At 41.4% G+C, this 20644-nt stretch overlaps 1 protein-coding gene across 1 annotated transcript in view; it reads left to right on the forward strand.

Moving 5' to 3' along the window:
• The window catches only part of RFC4 (replication factor C subunit 4), a 33048-nt gene extending 12404 nt beyond the window's left edge, over positions 1-20644 (forward strand). The window contains exons 5-11 of the mRNA XM_060767429.2: positions 1658-1777; positions 2876-3019; positions 7142-7262; positions 10087-10212; positions 14934-15014; positions 18005-18121; positions 20473-20644. Coding sequence (XP_060623412.2) covers positions 1658-1777; positions 2876-3019; positions 7142-7262; positions 10087-10212; positions 14934-15014; positions 18005-18121; positions 20473-20565 — 802 coding nt within the window. The 3' untranslated portion in view covers positions 20566-20644. The remainder of the gene's footprint in view (positions 1-1657; positions 1778-2875; positions 3020-7141; positions 7263-10086; positions 10213-14933; positions 15015-18004; positions 18122-20472) is intronic.

A 20644-nucleotide genomic window follows, 5' to 3' on the forward strand; every position in this document is an offset into this window, starting at 1 on the left:
ATACATTTGCACAGAAAACATTTACGAAAATTCAGTAAAATATGTAGAGCATATAAATAGTTGAAAGAGGATTCATAAGAAAGGAAGGTGCGGATTTTGTCTTCCTTACTTACTCCTGCTTTTTAATATGCTTTTAATGTGTTTTACAATAAACGGTTTGCTTATATTCCTGTACTCTTGTGTGGTGCAGTGGTCATAGGTGTTTCCAGGCCTGGAATGCAACAGTTTTTTGTCCCTTGCCCTAAAAGCTTATTTTTTTCTCAAGCTGTGCTGGACATAGCAGCTAAATGTGATGGTTCTTCCATTAAAGGGATGGAACTGGGAGAAGAAATTTATTACTTATTTACAGTATTTGTATACCGTTTTTCTCACCCCGAGAGGGACTCAAAGCGTTTTACATATAAGTAATGGCAAAATTCAATGCCAGTACAAACAATTACAATTATACACCGCAATTAGACATAAATCAAGTTTAAAACAGTATATCCACAAGCAATAAACAATAATTAAAACAATCAAACAGTCTCATCCGTTGAATCGCCATTCCTGTTATAGTCTTTCTGAAATGCTGCATAAATTTACTTCTACTGCCCGAAGGCCTGGTCCCAAAACCATGATTTTAATTTTTTACCAAAAGCCAGGAGGGAGGGAGTGGATCTTACCTCATTTGGGAGTGTGTTCCATAGGTGGGGGGCCACAGCTGAGAAGGCCCTGTCTCTCATCCCTGCCAGGCGCATCTGTGCTGTTGATGGGAGCGAGAGCAGGGCCTCCCCGGATGATCTTAGATTATGAGGGGTAGATGCGTTCGGACAAGTAAGCTGGGCCAGAACCATATAGAGCTTTATAGGTCAAAACCAGCACTTTTATGAGAAATGCTCATAATCAAGGAAATTCAATATCCACAAGTTCACTGTTATTAATACTATTGGTTTATTTAGTGCTTTACAAGTAAGGCAACAACAAAACAGATCCCTTTTCTCAGTCTTACAATCTGATTAAGACAGGACACAAAAGGACAAGGCGGTGGCAAGGTTGGAGAAGATTCAGTAGCGATTGCCTCTTCTCTCCCTCTGAGGCATTAGCAGTTGGGATGTAGGGAAGGTTTGGCCCAATTCTATCGTTGGTGGGGTTCAGAATGCTCTGTGATTGTAGGTGAACTATAAATCCCAGCAACTACAACTCCCAAGTGCCAAGATTCTATTTTCCCCAAACTCTAACAGTGTTCACATTTGGGCATATTGGGTATTCGTGTAGAGTTTGGTCCAGATCCACCATTGTTTGAGTCCATAGTGATCTCTGGATGTAGGTGAACTACAACTTCAAAACCAAAGGACACTGCCCACCAAACCCTTCCAGTATTTTCTGTTGTTCATGGGAGTTCTGTGTGCCAAGACTGGTTCAATTCCGTCATTGCTGGAGTTCAGAATACTCTTTGATTGTAGGTGAACTATAAATCCCAGCAACTACAACTCTCAAATGACAATATCTATTTTTTAGAGTGAAGGACATACATTGGGCTGTTAGGTGTCTTGTGTCCAAATTTGGTGTCAACTCGTCCAGTGGTTTTTGAGTTCTGTTAATCCCAGAAACGAACATTACATTTTTATTTATATAGATTTTTGTGAAAACTTATTAACCTCCCTGTTGTTGTAAATAGGCCTGAATTGTTTCGGCAACGAGTCCTTGAGCTGAATGCCTCTGATGAAAGGGGAATACAAGTCATTAGAGAAAAGGTGAAGAGGTTCGCTCAGCTGACAGTGTCGGGAAGTCGTTCAGAGTAAGCACAATGATCATCGTCTCTCTTTCATTTTTGTACAGGTTAGCTCTATAGGGCTAAAATAAGCCATGATTAAGCACTACGCAATGGCTCCCAGCCTCTAAAAAGCATGCCAGCGTAAGTCGCTAGGGCATAACTGCATTTTGTGAGCATTTAATATTCAGTAGCTCTGCTCATCTTGCATTAATGTCCCTGAGTAGTTTAAAAACTGTGAGACTGAAAAAGGTACTACAGTATTGTTGAATTCTTTCATGGCCGGAATCACAGAGGTTGTCTCACAGCCTCTCAGGATGCCTGCCATAGATGCAGGCAAAATGTCAGGAGAGAATGCTTCTAGAACATTATTTATTTATTTACTTTATTTATATACCACTTTTCTCAGCCCTCAGGCAACTCAAAGCGGTGAACAACATCGATACAAAACATCACGAGACAAATATAGGGCAATTAAAAACAATTGTAAAATAAATCATTAAATATCAGTACATGGCCATATAGCCCGAAAAACCTACAACAACCCAGAGGTACTATTGTTTTAGTGTGTTAGAGCAGCCTTCCCCAGATCATGTCTTCTAGATGATTTGAACAACATTATCCACAGCCAACTTAGATGGTTACTTTGATCAAATTTGGGATATTGCTTTTCTTAGGTATTCTTTCAAACTCTTTCACCAAGCAAAGAAGAATGAAACTTGTTTCTAGAAAGTAATTGAAGAATCTAGTAAGAATAAGAGCATTAATGTAGTATTGTCAAAGGCGTTATGGCTGGAGTTGCTGAGTTGTTGTGAGTTTTCCTGGCTGTATGGCCATGTTCCAGAAGCATTCTCTCCTGACGTTTCGCCTGCTTCTGGAACATGGCCATACAGCCAGGAAAACTCAAAACAGCTCAATAATGTAGTGTTCTGCGATGCATGTCCTATATGCATGAATAGTTCTTAAATATTAAATCCTCAATGTGTCGTAGAAGGCTTATTAAATCCTCCTTCACATCTCAGAAACTGATCGTTGAGCAGCGTTCGGAGGGGAGATTTATTGATTTTTCCATGCATTCATTCTGCTAGTATTTAATATGTATTTTGCGGATGGGTTTGGGTTTAGTGGCAAGCCGTGTCCCCCTTTCAAGATCGTAATCTTGGATGAAGCCGATTCTATGACCTCAGCGGCTCAGGCGGCTTTAAGGCGTACCATGGAGAAGGAATCCAAAACAACACGTTTCTGCCTGATCTGTAATTACATCAGCCGGTACGTATGAGCTTCCAAATGCTTTCTTGTTCAGAATACAGAATCCAGTTATTTACAAAAATTTTTTTTTTAAGAAGCCAAGATTAAGCCTGCATTTAAAGACTTAATTACCTTAATTTACTGTATTTACTATTTATGCAGAATTTATTTATTTATTTATTTAGGAGTTTTATATACCGGTCTTCTCACCTCGAACGAGGGCCCTAATCTCACCTCAGGCCGGTTCACAACATGTGTTCAAATACAATAATATACAAAAACAACACAATGCATCATCATTATAGATTAAAATATAAGTACAGTAAAAAACATCATCATAATATTCCCCAAGCCAAATCGTCAATACGATCACAGTCACAGTTCATAATCCTCCTTCCATGTGGACGAAGGTTATAGATTCAGTCTTCAAATGCCACATTCCAAAGGTCTTTATTAGTTTCCTGAAGGTCAGGAGGGAGGGAGCAGATCTAATCTCCAGTGGGAGGGAGTTCCAAAGCCGAGGAGCCACCACCGAGAAGGCCATGTCCCTCATCCCTATCAAACGCGATTGTGAAGGTGGTTGGACCGAGAGCAAGGCCCCTCCGGAAGATCTTAATAACCTTGATGGTTCCTAGGGGAGAATCCGTTTGGACAGGTAAAGTGGGCCGGAGTCGTTTAGGGCTTTAGAGGTCAAAACCAGCACTAGGACACTACTCCTTGTGGAGACGAGGGAGAGAGCCTTCTCTGTGGTGGCCCCTTGTCTCTGGAATTCACTCCCAAGAGATATTAGGCAAGCCCCCACCCTGGTAGTCTTTAGGAAGAGCCTGAAAACTTGACTGTTCCAGTGTGCCTTCAGTGATTGAATGTACAATAAATAATCCTTGACCAAACAATGTATTAAATTTTTAATATTTCGCAATTGGCCCTGCCCACTGTGATCAATTTTCTGTGTTTTAATGTTCGGATTTTATATCGTTTGTTCTGTTTATTTATATTGGTTTTTGTATTTTATTTTTTATTTTCTGTTGTGTTCTTAAGTTATATTGTTTTGTTGTATTGCTGGGCTTGGCCTCATGTAAGCCACCCCGAGTCCCCTTGGGGAGATAATAATTAATAACAATAAACCTTTATTTATACCCCACTACCATCTCCCGGTGCGGCTTACAAGAGGCCGAGTCCAAATACATCAATAAAAACAACACAGCAATACAGACAATAAATAAACTCATAAACAAAGCAATAAACAATAACAGTAACACCACGACACATTAAAAACCTATGGCAGGGCCAAATGTAATGATTAAAATTTTAAAATGCTGGGCATGATAAGGTGACATATAACTAGGATGGGTATTTGGAGAGAAAAGGAGCGAGCAGACAATCCTAGATCATTAGTAAAGTGCAATTAGAGACATGTTGCTTAGGGTTCCTTATTTGGGAAGGCACACTGGAGATGGTGGCGGGGTATAAATAAAATTTTATTATTATTGTTACTATTGTTGTTGTTGTTGTTTTATTATTATTGTTACTATTGTTGTTGTTGTTGTTGTTATTATTATTTTATACATCAATAGGAGTCTAATGCCTAGATCTAGGAAAGTCATGCTCCCCTTCTTTTCTGCCTTGGTCAGACCACACCTGGAATCACACTGTGTCCAATTCTGGACACCGCAATTAAAGGGAGATGTTGATTCTAAGCTGGAATGTGTTCAGAGGAGAGTGAGTAAAATGATCAAGGGTCTGGAGACCAAGCCCTATGAGGAGCGGCTTAAAGAGCTGGGCATGTGTAGCCTGCAGAAGAGAAGGCTGAGATGAGACACCGGGATTGTGGCGCAGCTGGCTGAGTGTCAGCTGCATTAAGATCACTCTGACCAAAAGGTCATGAGTTCGAAGCCAGCCCGGGTTGGAGTGGGTTTCCAACCAATTGTGTAGCCTGTTGTCGACCTTTGCAACCTGAAAAACAGTTGCATCTGTCAAGTAGGAAAATTAGGTACCACCTTACAGTGTGGGGAGGCCAAATTAACAAATTTATGAGGCCATAAAAAAAAAGACTTCAGCAAGCACTCCACAAAAAGCATGCGGGGAATGCGGAAGTACTTCATCAGTGTCGCAGATGGACGATGAAAGCAACAGCTCCCCTAGCAGCCAGAAAAAGCCTCTGTGTATGTCTGTTTACGTTGTAAGTCAAAATTGGCATTGAATGTTTGCCATATATGTGTACACTGTAATCCGCCCTGAGTCCCCTGTGGGGTGAGAAGGGCGGAATATAAAAGCTGTAAATAAATATATAAATAAATAAAATTTATAAATACGTGAGGGGAAGTCACAGGGAGGAGGGAGCAAGCTTGTTTTCTGCTGCCCTGGAGACTAGGATGCTGAACAATGGCTTCAAACTACAGGAAAGGAGGTTCCACCTGAACATGAGGAAGAACTTCCTAACTGGGAGAGCTGTTCAGCAGTGGAACTCTCTGCCCCGGAGTGCGGAGGCTCCTTCTTTGGAGCCTTTGAAGCAGAGACTGGATGGCCATCTGTTAGGAGTGCTTTGAATACGATTTCCCTGCTTCTTGGCAGAATGGGGTTGGACTGGATGGCCCATGAGGTCTCTTCCAACTCGATGATTCCCTGATTCTATTCTTACCCACCCTTCCATTTACAGAAAATGAGAATTGTAGCACAAATGATGTATTTTTCTGTTACGAGTGCTTGGGAATGAAAGCTATGCTATATTTATTTATTTATTATTTAAACTTATATGCCGCCACTCCCCTGGGGCTCGGAGCGGCTTACAAGAATAGCTAAAATCTAACAAAGTTTAAAAGCAATTTAAAACAATTTAAAAACAACAGTATCAAACATTGAAAGCCTGTCGGAACAGGTATGTCTTACATGCCCTGCGGAAAGCTGGTAAGTCCCGCAGGGCACGAGCCTCAGGTGGCAGAGCATTCCAGACTGATGGCGCCACTGTTGTGAAGGCACTGCGTCTGGTTGCCGCTAGACGCAAGGTCTTGACACTGGGGACCTCCAATAGATCTTGGTCCTCAGAGCGGAGGGATCTCTGGGGTTGGTAGGGGGTGAGACGATCCCTCAAGTACATTGGCCCCAGACCATGCAAGGCCTTAAAGGTGAGTACCATCACTTTGAAAGTGATCCGGTGCTCAATTGGTAACCAATGCAGCTGCAGTAAGATTGGTGTGATGTGGCATCTCATCGGAATTCCCGCAAGAAGCCGAGCAGCTGCGTTTTGTACCAACTTGAGCTTCTGAATCACCGACAGAGAGAGGCAAATGTAGAGGGCGTTACAGTAGTCCAGTCTTGAGATGACCGTGGCCTGGATCACCGTAGCTAGGTCGTCCCTGGACAGGTAGGGGGCCAGCCGTCTAGCCTGCCGCAGGTGAAAGAAGGCGGTTCTGCTCACGGCAGAGACCTGGGCCTCCATCGTCAGCAGAGGGTCCAAAAGGACTCCCAGACTCTTTACCAATGATGATGGGCGTAACGCCTCGCCATCCAGGGTGGGCAGATGGATGTCCCCACTGCCCGGTCGACCCAGCCATAGAATCTCCGTCTTTGCTGGATTCACCCTCAACCTGCTGGCACGCAGCCATCCAGTAACGGCCTCGAGGCACTGATGGAAACAATCGGGTACAGAGTCCGGTCGGCCTTCCATCTTCAGCACCAGCTGAGTGTCATCGGCATACTGGTAACACTCAAGCCCAAAACCTCGAACCAGCTGAGCAAGTGGTCGCATATAGATGTTAAACAACAGAGGGGAGAGAATGGCCCCCCGAGGAACCCCACAAGATAGAGGGGACCTCTCAGAGACCAGGCCTCCCCTCTCCACTCGCTGTCCATGGTTGTGAAGAAAGGAGGACAGCCAGTTTAAAGCTGTCCCCCTGATTCCAGCAACAGCAAGGCGGTGGGTCAAGAGATTGTGGTCGACTGTGTCAAATGCTGCTGTGAGATCCAATAGCACAAGCAGCGCTGACCCGCCCTGGTCAAGCTGGCATCGAAGGTGATCCGTGATGGAGACCAGCACAGTCCCTGTCCCGTGCCCCGCACGGAAGCCAGATTGGAAGGGATCTAGTCCGGCTGTGTCGTCTAGGAATTTATATTTCCCTTTTTGTTTTCCTGTGTTTCCTTTGATAGGATAATCGAACCTATAACGTCTCGATGCTCTAAATTCCGTTTCAAGCCCCTTTCAGACAAAATCCAACGGCAGAGACTCCTAGAAGTTGCCGAAAAGGAGAATGTTGCAGTCAGCAGTGAGGTAGCTTTGCAGCCGATTCAGATGTTTATTGATTTAATGCTGTAAAAAGCCTGTATTTAAATGAATTTTTTAAAAAAATCATTGGTTTTCTTGACCCTGAATACTACAGGCTCAAAAAAGGAGGGCCATGGAAGCTATAAAAATGGTTCTGGGGGCTACATGTAGGTTGTGGGCCATGCTTTGCCATTATAAGAGTATTAGATTGTTGGAAATAGCAACCTTCTACAAACCTCCTATGCTAGTTATTTGTTATGTATGTATATAATTGTGATTGCTTACTATATTGCGTGTATATATTGGTATGCAGTTTTGTGCAGGGTGACAATTTTGTTTCTAGTGTTGTGCTGTCATACACTGGGCCTGTAGCAATTGTCTGTTAACAGGACGTGATCTTTATGAGCCCAGCAGGACGCCGGGGTGCCTTGGCTTAGAGGCCCTATGAATTTCCCTATACAAAGCCCTTTGAAGCTTGGAAAGTTTAACAAAGTTCTTTATTGGTGTCCAAAGTTCTTTATTGTGTCCAATTCTGGGCACCACAATTCAAGAGAGATATTGACAAGCTGGAATGTGTCCAGAGGAGTGCGACTAAAATGATCAAGGGTCTGGAGAACAAGCCCTATGAGGAGTGGCTTAAGGAGCTGGGCATGTTTAGCCTGAAGAAGAGAAGGCTGAGAGGAGATATGATAGCCATGTATAAATATGTGAGAGGAAGCCACAGGGAGGAGGAAGCAAGCTTGTTTTCTGCTTCCTTGGAGACTAGGACGCAAAACAATGGCTTCAAACTACAAGAGAGGAGATTCCATCTGAACATTAGGAAGTACTTCCTGACTGAGAGCCGTTCAGCAGTGGAACTCTCTGCCCCGGAGTGTGGTGGAGGCGCCTTCTTTGGAAGCTTTTAAACAGAGGCTGGATGGCTATCTGTCAGGGGTGATTTGAATGCAATATTCCTGCTTCTTGGCAGGGGGTTGGACTGAATGGCCCATGAGGTCTCTTCCAACTCTTTGATTCTATGATTCTATGATTTTATGGTGCAACAAATCAGTCAAATACTTCTTAGATCTTCAACAAGTCAACCAAATATTACTTAACTTGTCCACAATGGACAGGCAACTAGCTTCATGAATTGTTTCTTTCTTCTATGAGGGAAATCCTTTTGATCCCTCCCTTAGGCTTACCTGGCGTGGGGCCCTACACCCGGTTCCAATTTGCTTTATGGGTACCCGAGTAGACCTTACTGGCTAAAACTCTGAAGATTTTCTAGCTGGAGTCCTTTGGATTTTTTCCACGAATGCTGAGGATCTGTTTCTTTAATCCCAACAAGGGCTGTGCTGTATTTCTTAGTAAAACTATGAGAATTGTCTTCCCCAGCCAAGCTTGTAAGAAACAAAGCTTTTCTATAGGAGGGAAAAACTCACACTTCCTATAGTTGGGCTTCAAACTGTAAGACTGAACAAACTGTCCCCTTTTCCCTCCTGAACCTGGGGAAAGGGGCAGTTCCAAAAACCCCAATGATGATAGGCAGGCGCTAGCCTATGACTGCAGCCTAGGGAAAGCTGCTTAACTGCAAAATGCCTGGCTAACAAAAACACGTGCAAACTAACAATGCATAGAAAAAGAAAATTTAGCTTCTGGCACAGCTGTGCCAGCACAAGTGTCCTTTGACAGCTCTTTGGCCTTCACCATAGTGGAGTATGGAGTGTGGTTGCTTGAGGTTGTGGACAAGTGTCTTTTATACTGATCACAAGTTCAAATAGGTGCCATTACTACAGGTAATGAGTGGAGGACAGAGGAGCCCAGAAATCTTGCTTGTTTGTAGGTGACCAAATACTTATTTTCCACCATAATTTACAAATAAATTTGTTAAAAATCAGGCAGTGTGATTTTCTGGATGTGTTTTCCCATGTTGTCTCTCATAGTTGAGGTCTACCTATGATGTCAGGTACAGGCCTCTCTCATCTTTTTAACTGAGAGAACTTGTACAATTGATGTCTGACTAAATACCCCCACCCCCCCCCCCCCAATCTGTGAAACACATTCAGCCAAATAGTTATTGTGACAGAAACATTTGAGAATGCAGTGTCGAAGGCTTTCATGACCAGAATCACTGGGTTGTTGTAGGTTTTTTCGGGCTATACGGTCATGGTCTAGAGGCATTCTCTCCTGACGTTTCGCCTGCATCTATGGCAAGCATCCTCAGAGGTACAGCACAACAACAGAGAGGAAACAAACAAGGACATCTAATCACCTCCCAACAAAAGTTTGCTCCAGGCACTGTCAGGCCATCAAATGCTAATCAAGGTGGTCAGTTGAAACATTCACACTTAGCTCCAGCAGACAAGAGTCCTTTGTCCCACCCTGGTCATTCCACAGATATATAAACCCTTTTTTCCTAGTTCCAACAGACCTCACTACCTCTGAGGATGCTTGCCATAGATGCAGGTGAAACGTCAGGAGAGAATGCTTCTAGACCATGGCCATATAACCCGAAAAAACCTACAACAACCCATTTGAGAATGTATCTTGGTTTGACAAGGTTTTATGGTTTTTTAACATTTTAGTGAAGATTGTATTTGTTTTTTGGTCTGATGTACAACTTGGTTGAACGTTTTTTTTAAAAAAAAACATTCAAAATAAAAATATTTGGAGCATTGGTAACAGTGCTCTGTCCCTCCCCTTCCTCCTCGGTTAGCCTTTCTGCTAAGTTGGATATTAAGTGAAATCTGTTCCAAGGCCAAAAGACTATGAGTCAGAAACGAGCATCATCGCCAATCTGCTGCTAATTATTTGCTTTGGTGTTCCTTCAAATATTATGTCATCTTGGCAGGCCATCTCGCACCTTGTTCACGTGTCGGAGGGAGACTTGAGAAAAGCCATCACGCTGCTCCAGAGCGCCACGCGACTGACGGGTGGAAAAGAAGTCACGGAAAAAATTGTAACGGAAATTGCAGGGGTGAGTCTTCTTGTTTTTTTCTAAGGATCTATCACAGGCATGGGCAAACTTGGGCCCTCCAGGTGTTTTGGACTTCAACTCCACCAATTCCTAACATCCTCAGGCCCTTTACTTTTTCCCCCTCAGCCACTTAAGCAACTTCTAGAAATATACGTACCATATTTCTTTTCCCTATATTTCTAAAAGCTATGTGGTACATATATGTTTATTTAAGACTATACAGTATCTCACATCATTGGCACTTAAACACCTGAGAGGGAAAAGGAAGGGGCCCGAGGCTGTTAGGAATTGTGGGAGTTGAAGTCCAAGACACCTGGACGGCCCAAGTTTGTCTATGCCTGATCTATCATGTACAGTACAGTACTTGGTGTAAGGTTTTCTTCAAAATTGTGCTGTCAGTATATTGTACACAACTGAAATGTATGATTTCCATAAGTATAGGTGGCCTTCCATATTCACAGGTTTATATTATTATTATTATTATTATTATTATTATTCATGGCCTTGATTAATATGGTCTCCATAGAAATCTTTTGGTCTCTCAGTGCAACTCTGACAGAAGTTGATAATAGATCCACATTGGAGGACCTTGAGATAATGTTTTCATAGTTGCAGTCCTGCACCACTAACCCCAGTGAATATGGAGTACCTGTTGTCATGCCAGAAATTTGAACTTGAGCTTTCAATTCTAAAAGGAAGCACTTTGAGTGAAACTTTTGCCCTTCCTGTTTCAAGTTTGTGTTGCATTAGGCATAGCTAACCAGGCTTTACTTATTTATTGACTTTTTTATTGAACTTGGACTCAACACAACTCATTATTTATTATCATATTTATTTGTACCCTTATTTTTCTCTCAGACTCAACAATAAAATCCAACTATATAATTTAGATGTATCTAAATTTAAATTATCACCCTGAATTAAATATTATCTGTTGGGCGAGTGGGCTTAATTAACAAAGGACTTCCTCATAAATAGCAGAGTAACTTATTAGCAGCAGCATGACCTAGTGCCAGTAGCCAAAAGTGATAAAAAGAACAAAGACACACAAACCAGTGTTATCTCTTCCATAGGAGGCTTTTCTTTATAGCAAAATAATATGGTTGTACTATTTACAAGAACAAGGTTTCCATAACACAATTGTTTATACTTCCTTCTTTGCTTCCACACTGGGCTTCTTTCTCACGCAGATAAACAGCTTCGCTCTCACAGAGCCTTCTCTCACACTGAAATTACAAAGGAACTTCACACAAATTAGCTTTATACACGATGACTTTGAACCTGGGACTTCTCTCACTGAAGCTTCTCACACTCATACTGAGGCCTTTCTTCCAGTGAGGGCTTCTCACACTGAGGGCTCTCTCAGACTGACACCTCTCTCAGACTGAGGGCAAACTAACACTGAGACCTACTAAGCTACAGGCACACCTGCCTATATTGAACTGCAGCTTTTGCTGAGTCATTGCATCCATTTAACTCTTTTATTTATTTATTTATTTATTTATTTATTTATTATTTAGTCTTCTCGACTTCTAGAGAGGGACTCAGGCTGGTTTACAACATGATTCAAAAACAGTAGTTGAAAAAATTACACCATAAAACACATTAATACATAAAATACATTAAAAACAATCATATAATTACATAAAGCCAGGTCGTCCAAAAGATATCACAATTCATTACCATCCGTCCGTGTGGCCAGAAGTTCTTGACTCACTCATCAAATGCTAAATTCCAGAGCCAAGTTTTCACCAATTTTCTAAAAGTCAGGAGGGAAGGGGCAGTTCTAATCTCCAGTGCGAGAGAGTTCCAGAGCCGAGGGGCCACCACCGAGAAGGCCCTGTCCCTCGTCCCCACCAGACTCACCTGAGAGGATGGTGGGACCGAGAGCAGGGCCCTTCCGGAAGATCTTAATAACCTTGATGGTTCATAGGGGAGAATCCGTTCAGACAGGTAAACTGGGCCAGAGTCGTTTAGGGATTTATAGGTTAACACCAGCACTTTGAATTGTGCTTTTGGTACTACACTCAGTTTTTGTAATTAAAATACCTAGTTAATGTTTAATATTTCTGACATTATGTGCCATTAAAAGATATATTTTAAAAATGTAAAGGCAAAAAGGAGTTTAGAAATAGTACAATATCTTATCAGAAGCCATTTATTAAAAAAACGGATAATTTCCATTTCCTTCCATAATAATACAAAATAGGTTTTGACTGCTGATGGATGGACAAAGAGCAGGTGGCCAGTCTTGCCGTCTTAGGAAGTGAGATCTTTTATGTAGAAACAGCCAGGGATAAGGCTCTCACTCATATCATCATCAGACGGGCCTTTGAAACTGAAAAATCTGAGCTTCCCCCAGATCTGCAGCAGATTCAAACTCTGTTCCAAAACTTTGCAGGGCTTTATACGTCATAAGCAACACTTTGAATTATTCTTAGAGATGGGCGAGTAGCCAGGGGAGCTGTGATAAAAATAGATCTGTATGTGTACTAGTGAAATATTAATAATATTCTGCACAAAAATATCCCTGCTGTGCTCATGGAACAAAATTTTAGTATTTTATGTATTTTGAATTGCTAACAAATTAGTTAACACAGCAAAACGAATTGATAAAGTTAATACACTCATTCCCATACACTGTCATATATAATCCAGATTATCAAATCAGATAATCTGCATTTTCTGTTTTGAACTGGATTATATGAGTCTGCACTGCCATATAATCCAGTTCAAAGCAGATAATCTTGATTTTATATGGCAGCGTAGAAGGAGCCTTAGAAAATAAAATGAAGACCAAAATTCCCAAAGAGATGCTGTATACAATCTTAAGTAAAAGTTTACTTGCTATATAACTTCTAGAAATTTATGTACCCTATTTCTTTTCCCTATATTTCTTAAAGCTATGTGGTACATATATGTTTACTTAAGACTATACAGTATCTCACCTAATTTCCATTTTTGGTCTTTGTTTCCTTTTGCTGCAACACTCTGTCAAGAATTTTCCATAATTTTTTTCAGTTCTGGGGAGGGGAAAGATTTTCCCTTCGGAGCCAAATTTTAACCTGCTGAGTCTCCCTGCAGGCCAAAACATCCTGTTCTGTCCTTAAATTATCTCTATATTCAGTTATAGATCTGGAAAGATCTAGAGGGCCTCAAGGCCGTAGCAGGAAAGTTTGGGAGCTTCATGCAGCTTCTGGACTTACTTTCCCCATTCTTGATCAGTTTACAATGTCCCTTAGCTGTTTTATATAAAGTACTAGCTGTCCCTGCCACGCGTTGCTGTGGCCCAGTCTGGTGATCTGGAAAATAAAGTAATGAGAAAGGGTTGGTTTCTAATCTATGTAATTCCTTTATGCTTGTGAGTAAACAGTATTTCTTGTTGTTTCTTTGTCAGTGTTGATGTGGAGAGTGTCTGGTTTGCCTACTCTGGAACAAGCAACATATAATTGTCCTTCTTTAGGGGTCCCTTTCAAATGTATGATACTATATCTGTGTGTGAATCATATCTATCTATCTATCTATCTATCTATCTATTTATCTATCTATATTTATGACTGGATGGCTCTTTGTCAGGAGGGCTTTGATTATGTTTTCTTGCCCTGGTGAAAGGAGTTGGATTGGGTGGACTTGTGTATTTTCTGTTGGTCATGAAGATTCTGTGTGGGAAGTTTGGCCCAATTCTGTCGTTTGTGGGATTCAGAATGCTCTGATTGTAGGTGAACTATAAATCCCAGTAACTACAACTCCCAAATGTCAAGGTCTATTTCCCCCAAACTCCATCTGCGTTCATATTTGGGCATATGGAATTTTTGTGTCATTTTTGGTCCAGATCCATTATTGTTTGAGTCCACAGTGCTCTCTGGATGTAGGTGAACTACAACTCCCAAACTCAAGGTCAATGCCCACCAAACCCTTCTAGTGTTTTCTGTTTGTCATGGGCGTCCTGTGTGCCACGTTTGGTTCAGTGCCATAATTGGTGGAGTTCAGATGCTCTTTATTGTAGGTGAACTATAAATCCCAGCAAATACAACTCCCAAATGCCAAGGTCTATTTTCCCCAAACTCCATCTGTGTTCATATTTGGGCATATGGAATATTTGTGCCAAGTTTGGTCCAGATCCATCATTGTTTGAGTCCACGGTGCTCTCTGGATGTAGGTGAACTACAACTCCCAAACTCAAGGTCAATGCTCACCAAACCCTTCTAGTGTTTTCTGTTGGTCATGGGAGTCCTGTGTGCCACGTTTGGTTCAATGCCATAATTGGTGGCATGTTCTTTGATTGTAGGTTAACTATAAATCCCAGTAACTACAACTCCCAAATGACAAAATCATATTTTTTGAGTGATGGTCACTCCTTGTGTAGTGAGACGCTTTGTTGCCAAATTTGGTGCGATTTCGTTCATTGGTTCTTTTGTTTTTAAGGTACTCAATATGCACAGAGCATTTTTTAGATAGATAGATAGATAGATAGATAGATAGATAGATAGATAGATAGATAGATAGATAGATAGATAGATAGATAGATAGATCGATCGATCGATCGATCGATGGATGGATGGATGGATGGATGGATGGATGTGGTGAAGTATTTATTGTGGCTGTTCTGGGTAATTACTCTTGGGTTTTTTGCTTGCGCATTGGTCTTGGCATTAAAACCGAAAGAAGCTTGGAGCATCATGACATGGATCTGCACGTATTAATGCCACTTTCTGTTCTAGGTCATCCCTAGAGAAATGCTGGATGGGTTACTTGCTTCCTGCCAGAGCGGTTCGTTTGAAAAACTGGAAGCTGTAACGAAGGTAGCTTGCTTTAACATGCAGAGTGCAGATTTTGAAATGCTGCTTTTCCTCTTTGTGAGCACAGTTGTAGTTGCTGTGAGAGGAGATGGTTATGTAAGCACTCAGAAACTAAAAACGACTTTCCTTGGAGCCAATCACGGTTTAAGTGTAACATGAACTTCTTGACATTTATTTGGCTTATGACCTTAGGTGGCAGAGCGCTTCAAAGGGAGGAAGTAGCACTCTTAGCTTGCAAGTGTCCCTGGGTCCTACTCTGTTTATATAGCTAGCTAGCTAGCTAGATCTAGTTTTAATACAGTCCAAAAATAGTCGTGCAAACTACAAAACTAGTACTCTAAAAAAACCTTCTGCCACAACACAGACATATTGCGAGGGTTGAATGAAAAGTAATGCCTCCACCTTCGTTACTTGGGTTTGGATGGGAATATTTTAATAAATCAAATGCAGAAATAATCCTTAGAATGTGCTCTTTAACTACCTGCCTTTAACTACTGCCTGCATCTATGGCAAGCATCCTCAGAGGTACAGCACAACAACAGTGAGGAAACAAACAAGGACATCTAATCACCTCCCAACAAAAGTGGGAGGCCATTATATGCAAATCAAGGCCATTATATGCAAATCAAGGTGGTCAGTTGTAATATTCACACCTAGCTCCAGCAGACAAGAGTCCTTTGTCCCACCCTGGTCATTCCACAGATATATAAACCCTTTTTCCTAGTTCCAACAGACCTCACTACCTTGAGGATGCTTGCCATAGATGCAGGCGAAACGTCAGGAGAAATGCCTCTAGAACATGGCCATATAGCCCCAAAAAACCTACAACAACCCATTGGATACATTTCAGCCAACAATGAACTAATTTTCTGAAGCCATCGTGGAAGAAGTCGACACACTATTTCCGCAACCAGCGTCTCACAGTTCTCTCATCTTGGGTACCCATCGTGCACAGATCTTCCGATACCTAAGCAAAGCAATAATGTGACCCACGCATTCTTGTGATATGCCGATTATGCCTGAAATTTCTCTGAGTGATGCAATGATCATCCTGAATCATTCTGTCAACCTTTTGCTTGTGAAACTCGGTGGTTGCTGTCACACGACGTCCAACTCTTTGTTTGTCACACAAGTCAGATGTTCCCACCTCAACATCTTTTGCCCAACAACGCACAGTACTCACATCAACACAATCCTCATCAACAGCTTACATTCTCTGATGAATCTCCTTTGGGGTGACACCTTCTGCTGTCAAGAACTAAATGACTGCATATTGCTTAAGTCACATCGACCGACCGTCTGTGCAGGGTTCCATACTTCGCACTTTAACAACACAACCGTTCAATGCTAAGGCTTCCCACCAAAATGGAACTGTAGAGGAGAGTCTACTGAACAAGCCAGTACCTGCCGCATACCAGTACTGCCATCTGTTGAGGAGTTACGAAGGTGGGGGCATTACTTTTCATTCAACCCTTGTAAATGTCACAATTTCCCCATCCACAAATCCTTCTGTCAAACAAGGCTTGTGTTTCTCTGGGTGCCACATTTTCCAGCAGAACTGCAGTGATTTTGGTGGGGGGTGGATTTTCCCACAAAAGTGGGACAGTGTTTCTAGGTCAAGACATGCACAGTCTGCACCCAGTGGAGAATGCCCACTTTTGTCTTCGAAGAAGGGCACCATTAGTGTGAAACTTTAGTGCATCTTTTGAATTAATAGAATTGCAGAATCATAGCATCAGAGGTTGGGCGATTAGAGCTTTTTAATCCAATGCCCGGCCAGGCAGAAATATACAGCTAAAGCACATGCAGTGTGGAAAGTACCAAAGGAACATTACAACTGCCATGGTTCAATGCTGTGACATCCCAGAAATTGTAATTTGGTGAAGCGCCAGCACTCTTGGGCAGAGAAGGCTGAAGGACCTAGTAAAACTATAGTTCCCATGATTCCATAGCATTGAGCCTTCAACTCCCAGAAATCCTAGCAGCTGGTAAACTGTGTGGGATTTCTGGAAGATGTAGGCCAAAACACCTGGGGACCCACACGTTGAGAACCACTGCCTTATAGTAAGATGGGCAGGACCAGAGGTGGGAAAATGTTGCTTTCCAGATTCAGGTTGAACACTTCACCCCTTATACATAATTCCAAAATTCAGAATATTCCACAATTGGTGACACCTTTGCTTCCTTTTGGTTCTGTGTACACAAACTTTGTGTTATGCCCAATGTTATTAAAAAACATTGTATGAAATGACTTCCAGGGTATAAGGTGTATATGAAACATAAAGGAATTTCGTCTTGGCTCTCATCTCTCACGTTATCTCCAGTAGAGACATTCCAAAACATAAAACTTAAGAAATCCAAAATCTAAAGAACTTCCACTCCCATTCATCATGGATAAAGGATACCTAACCAAGTATTGTTGGACTTCAGCTCCCAGCATTCCTCTTCATTGGTTGTGCTGGCTGGCTCAATCTGCCTCAAAGATTAAATTAGCAGACAGGTCTTTCTTAATTATTAGCCAGCAGTGTTGGGATTCTCACAAGACTCTGAGCTTGCGGAGAGGCATGTGATGTAAACCTATCTACGTAGACTTCTGATGGAGTCTGCCTCGAGTTAATTCAGACTTCACTAAGCTAATTAACTAGTTTGTGTTTAAAAGCTCTTAAATAATGGTACAGTACAACAATATGAGATCGTCCCCTGTTGTCTGTGCCACCAACTAATCCTCTGGGTATTAGACATATCCCAATTAGCTAACTTTTTAGAATTCACTGTATAATATGCTTGCATTTTTAATAAGATATCGCCTCTGTAGAAGTTGTGGGGCATGGGAAGGGAGTTAATAATACTAAAAGCTTTATTTGTGCCTGCTTTCTGCTATTTAAGCCAAGGCATCGTTTGAGTTTTCATTACTGAAAGGTGTCTGTGGCCTGAGCCAATAATGACTCCTTGGTTAAAGCTGCTTCTCACGGTTTGGTTTTCCTTGTGTCTAGAACCTGATTAATGAAGGCTATGCAGCTACGCAGCTGATCAACCAGCTTCATGATATCATTGTCGAGAGAGAGGATCTCAGCGACAAGCAGAAATCCATTATTGCAGAGAAACTTGCCGTAAGTTTGAGTTGCTTGGCATTTCGGATATTTGTAATGTTTCACCAAACCCATGTATTAAATAGTGTTTTTCAACCTGGGGGTCGGGACCCCGGGGGGGGGGGTCACGAGGGGGTATAAGAGGGGTTGCCAAAGACCATCAGAAAACACAGTACTTTCTGTTGGTCATGGGGGTTTCTGTGTAGGAAGTTTAGCCCAATTCTCTCATTGTTGGAGTTCAGAATGCTCTTTGATTGTAGGTGAACTATAAATCCCTGCAACTACAACTCCCAAATGTCAAGGTCTATTTTCTCTAACTTCTTCCAGTGTTCACATTTGGGCATGTTGTGTATTAGTGCCAAGTTTGTTCCAGATCCATCACTGTTTGAGTCCACAGTGCTCTCTGGATGTAGGTGAACTACAACTCCAAAACTCAAAGTCAATGCCTATCAAACCCTTCCAGTATTTACTGTTGGTCATAGGAGTTCTGTGTGCCAAGACTGGTTCAGCTTAGTCGTTGGTGGAGTTCAGAATGCTCTTTGATTGTATGTGAACTATAAATCTCAGCAACTACAACTCCCAAATGATAGCATCAATCTCCCCTTCAACCCCACTAGAATTCAAATTTGGGCGTATCTGGCATTTGTGCCGAATTTGGTCCAGTGAATGAAAATACATCCTGCATATCAGATACTTACATGACGATTCATAACAGCAGCAAAATTACGGTTATGAAGTAGCAACAAAAATAATATTATGGTTGGGGGTCACCACAACATGACAGAACTGTATTAAGGGGTGCCGGCATTAGAGAGATTGAAAACCACTGTATTATAATAGACACAAAGGATATATATATTCATTGTTTTAGGATGTTGCAGGTTTGGTGCTGAAAGCAATGCTTTGCTCTATTCCATCTTAAGGATATTAAGTTGTTCCCTTCATGCAGAATTACAGCAAATGCTGCTTCACTGCCAATGAGAAAGTCTCCTTTTATGGTAAAGGCTAAGCAGTTGGAAGCGACTTCAGAGAGAGGCAGGAGAAATAGCACTGCAACCCATCCATCTTGAGGAGATGCTTTTAGCAGTGTGCAATATTTCTAGTGATGAACAGGATTGCTTTGTTTAGACAAGATGAAAGAGGCAAGGAGCTTTCTTTCAGAGCTTCTGTAGTGTTATTGAGATTTATTGTGGGTATGTCCATCTTTCCCCTGCCAGAGAACTCAGAAAGGAAATAGTTGGACGATTCCTGGCATGTAGGGGATTAGAGCAGGCATGGGCAAACTTTGGCCCTCCAGGTGTTTTGGACTTCAACTCCCACAATTCCTAACAGTCAGATCAGATGCTTTTAGGCTATTAAGAAATGCAATTAGGAAAATAGCCAATTGACTTTGGGAAGAATACTAATTTTAATAGAGATGTTTTCTTCTGCACAAGGAAAGAATGCACAATTCATTTGATTCTTAATATTCACTACAGTAGACTCTCAGATAACTGACACTTATGGGAATTATGAGATGTCTGGCGGGGACGAGAGACAGGGCCTTCTCAGTGGTGGCCCCTTGGCTGTGGAACGCCCTTTCTACAGATATTAGATCGGTTCCCTCCCAACTGGCATTTTGGAGGAAAGACCTGGTTGTTCGAGCAGGTATTTGAATAGACAGTGTAATGAATATAGGAATACGGAACAACGGATGATGAGACTGGATCTTGATTCTACTTATGAGATGCTAATGAGATGTTATATTGATGTTTGTTTATTATGTTGTTTTAATTGTTTTTTAAACTGTTTTTATGATGTTGAGCATTGCATTTTGCTATTGTTAACCGCTTTGAGTCGCCTAAGGGCTGAGAAAAGCGGTATATAAATGGAAGTAAATAAGTAAATAATGTCAGATAAAGTTTCTGGTTGAGAATTACTGTTAAAATAGGCCCAAAATTATACTTCATATTATACTGTACTATTAACTATGTATTGGATTGATAGCAATACTGAAATTGAAAAACATTAAAAGCAAATAAAGATGATCTTAATGTAACTCATTTTTACTCTATTGTAAAAAAATATTTTTTTTATTCTAAGTAGTTTTTTTTAAAAAAATTGCCTGTTGGGAGGGAACCGGAAGCTATAAATAAGATTTAAAATATTATATGGAGTTTCCGGTTAAGGGTCTACTCCATATAATATTTTAAATCTTATTTATAGCCTGAGAAAGCCTGTGGGTTTTATTTGGATTTCTATAGCTGGAAGACCTCTGTTGTATATCTCTAGGGATAGCAGAAGACTTTCACAAATCCTGTCAAAATCCAGACAATAAAGATAGAATGGAAACCTGGAAACTGTTAATGTCTGCATACTCTTTCTTTCTGCAGGAGGTAGACAAGTGCTTGGCTGATGGTTCTGATGAGTTTTTGCAGCTGACCAGCCTTTGTGCAGTGGTGATGGAGCAACTTCAGAATAGCTAAGGGACCTGGTATATTGTGTTTGATGCCATTTTGGAAACTCTTTCTATACTTTTGCAATAAAAAGCAATTAGAGCAAAAA

This window comes from Anolis sagrei, chromosome 3 (genome assembly GCF_037176765.1).
Source record: "Anolis sagrei isolate rAnoSag1 chromosome 3, rAnoSag1.mat, whole genome shotgun sequence".
Lineage (NCBI taxonomy): Eukaryota > Metazoa > Chordata > Lepidosauria > Squamata > Dactyloidae > Anolis > Anolis sagrei.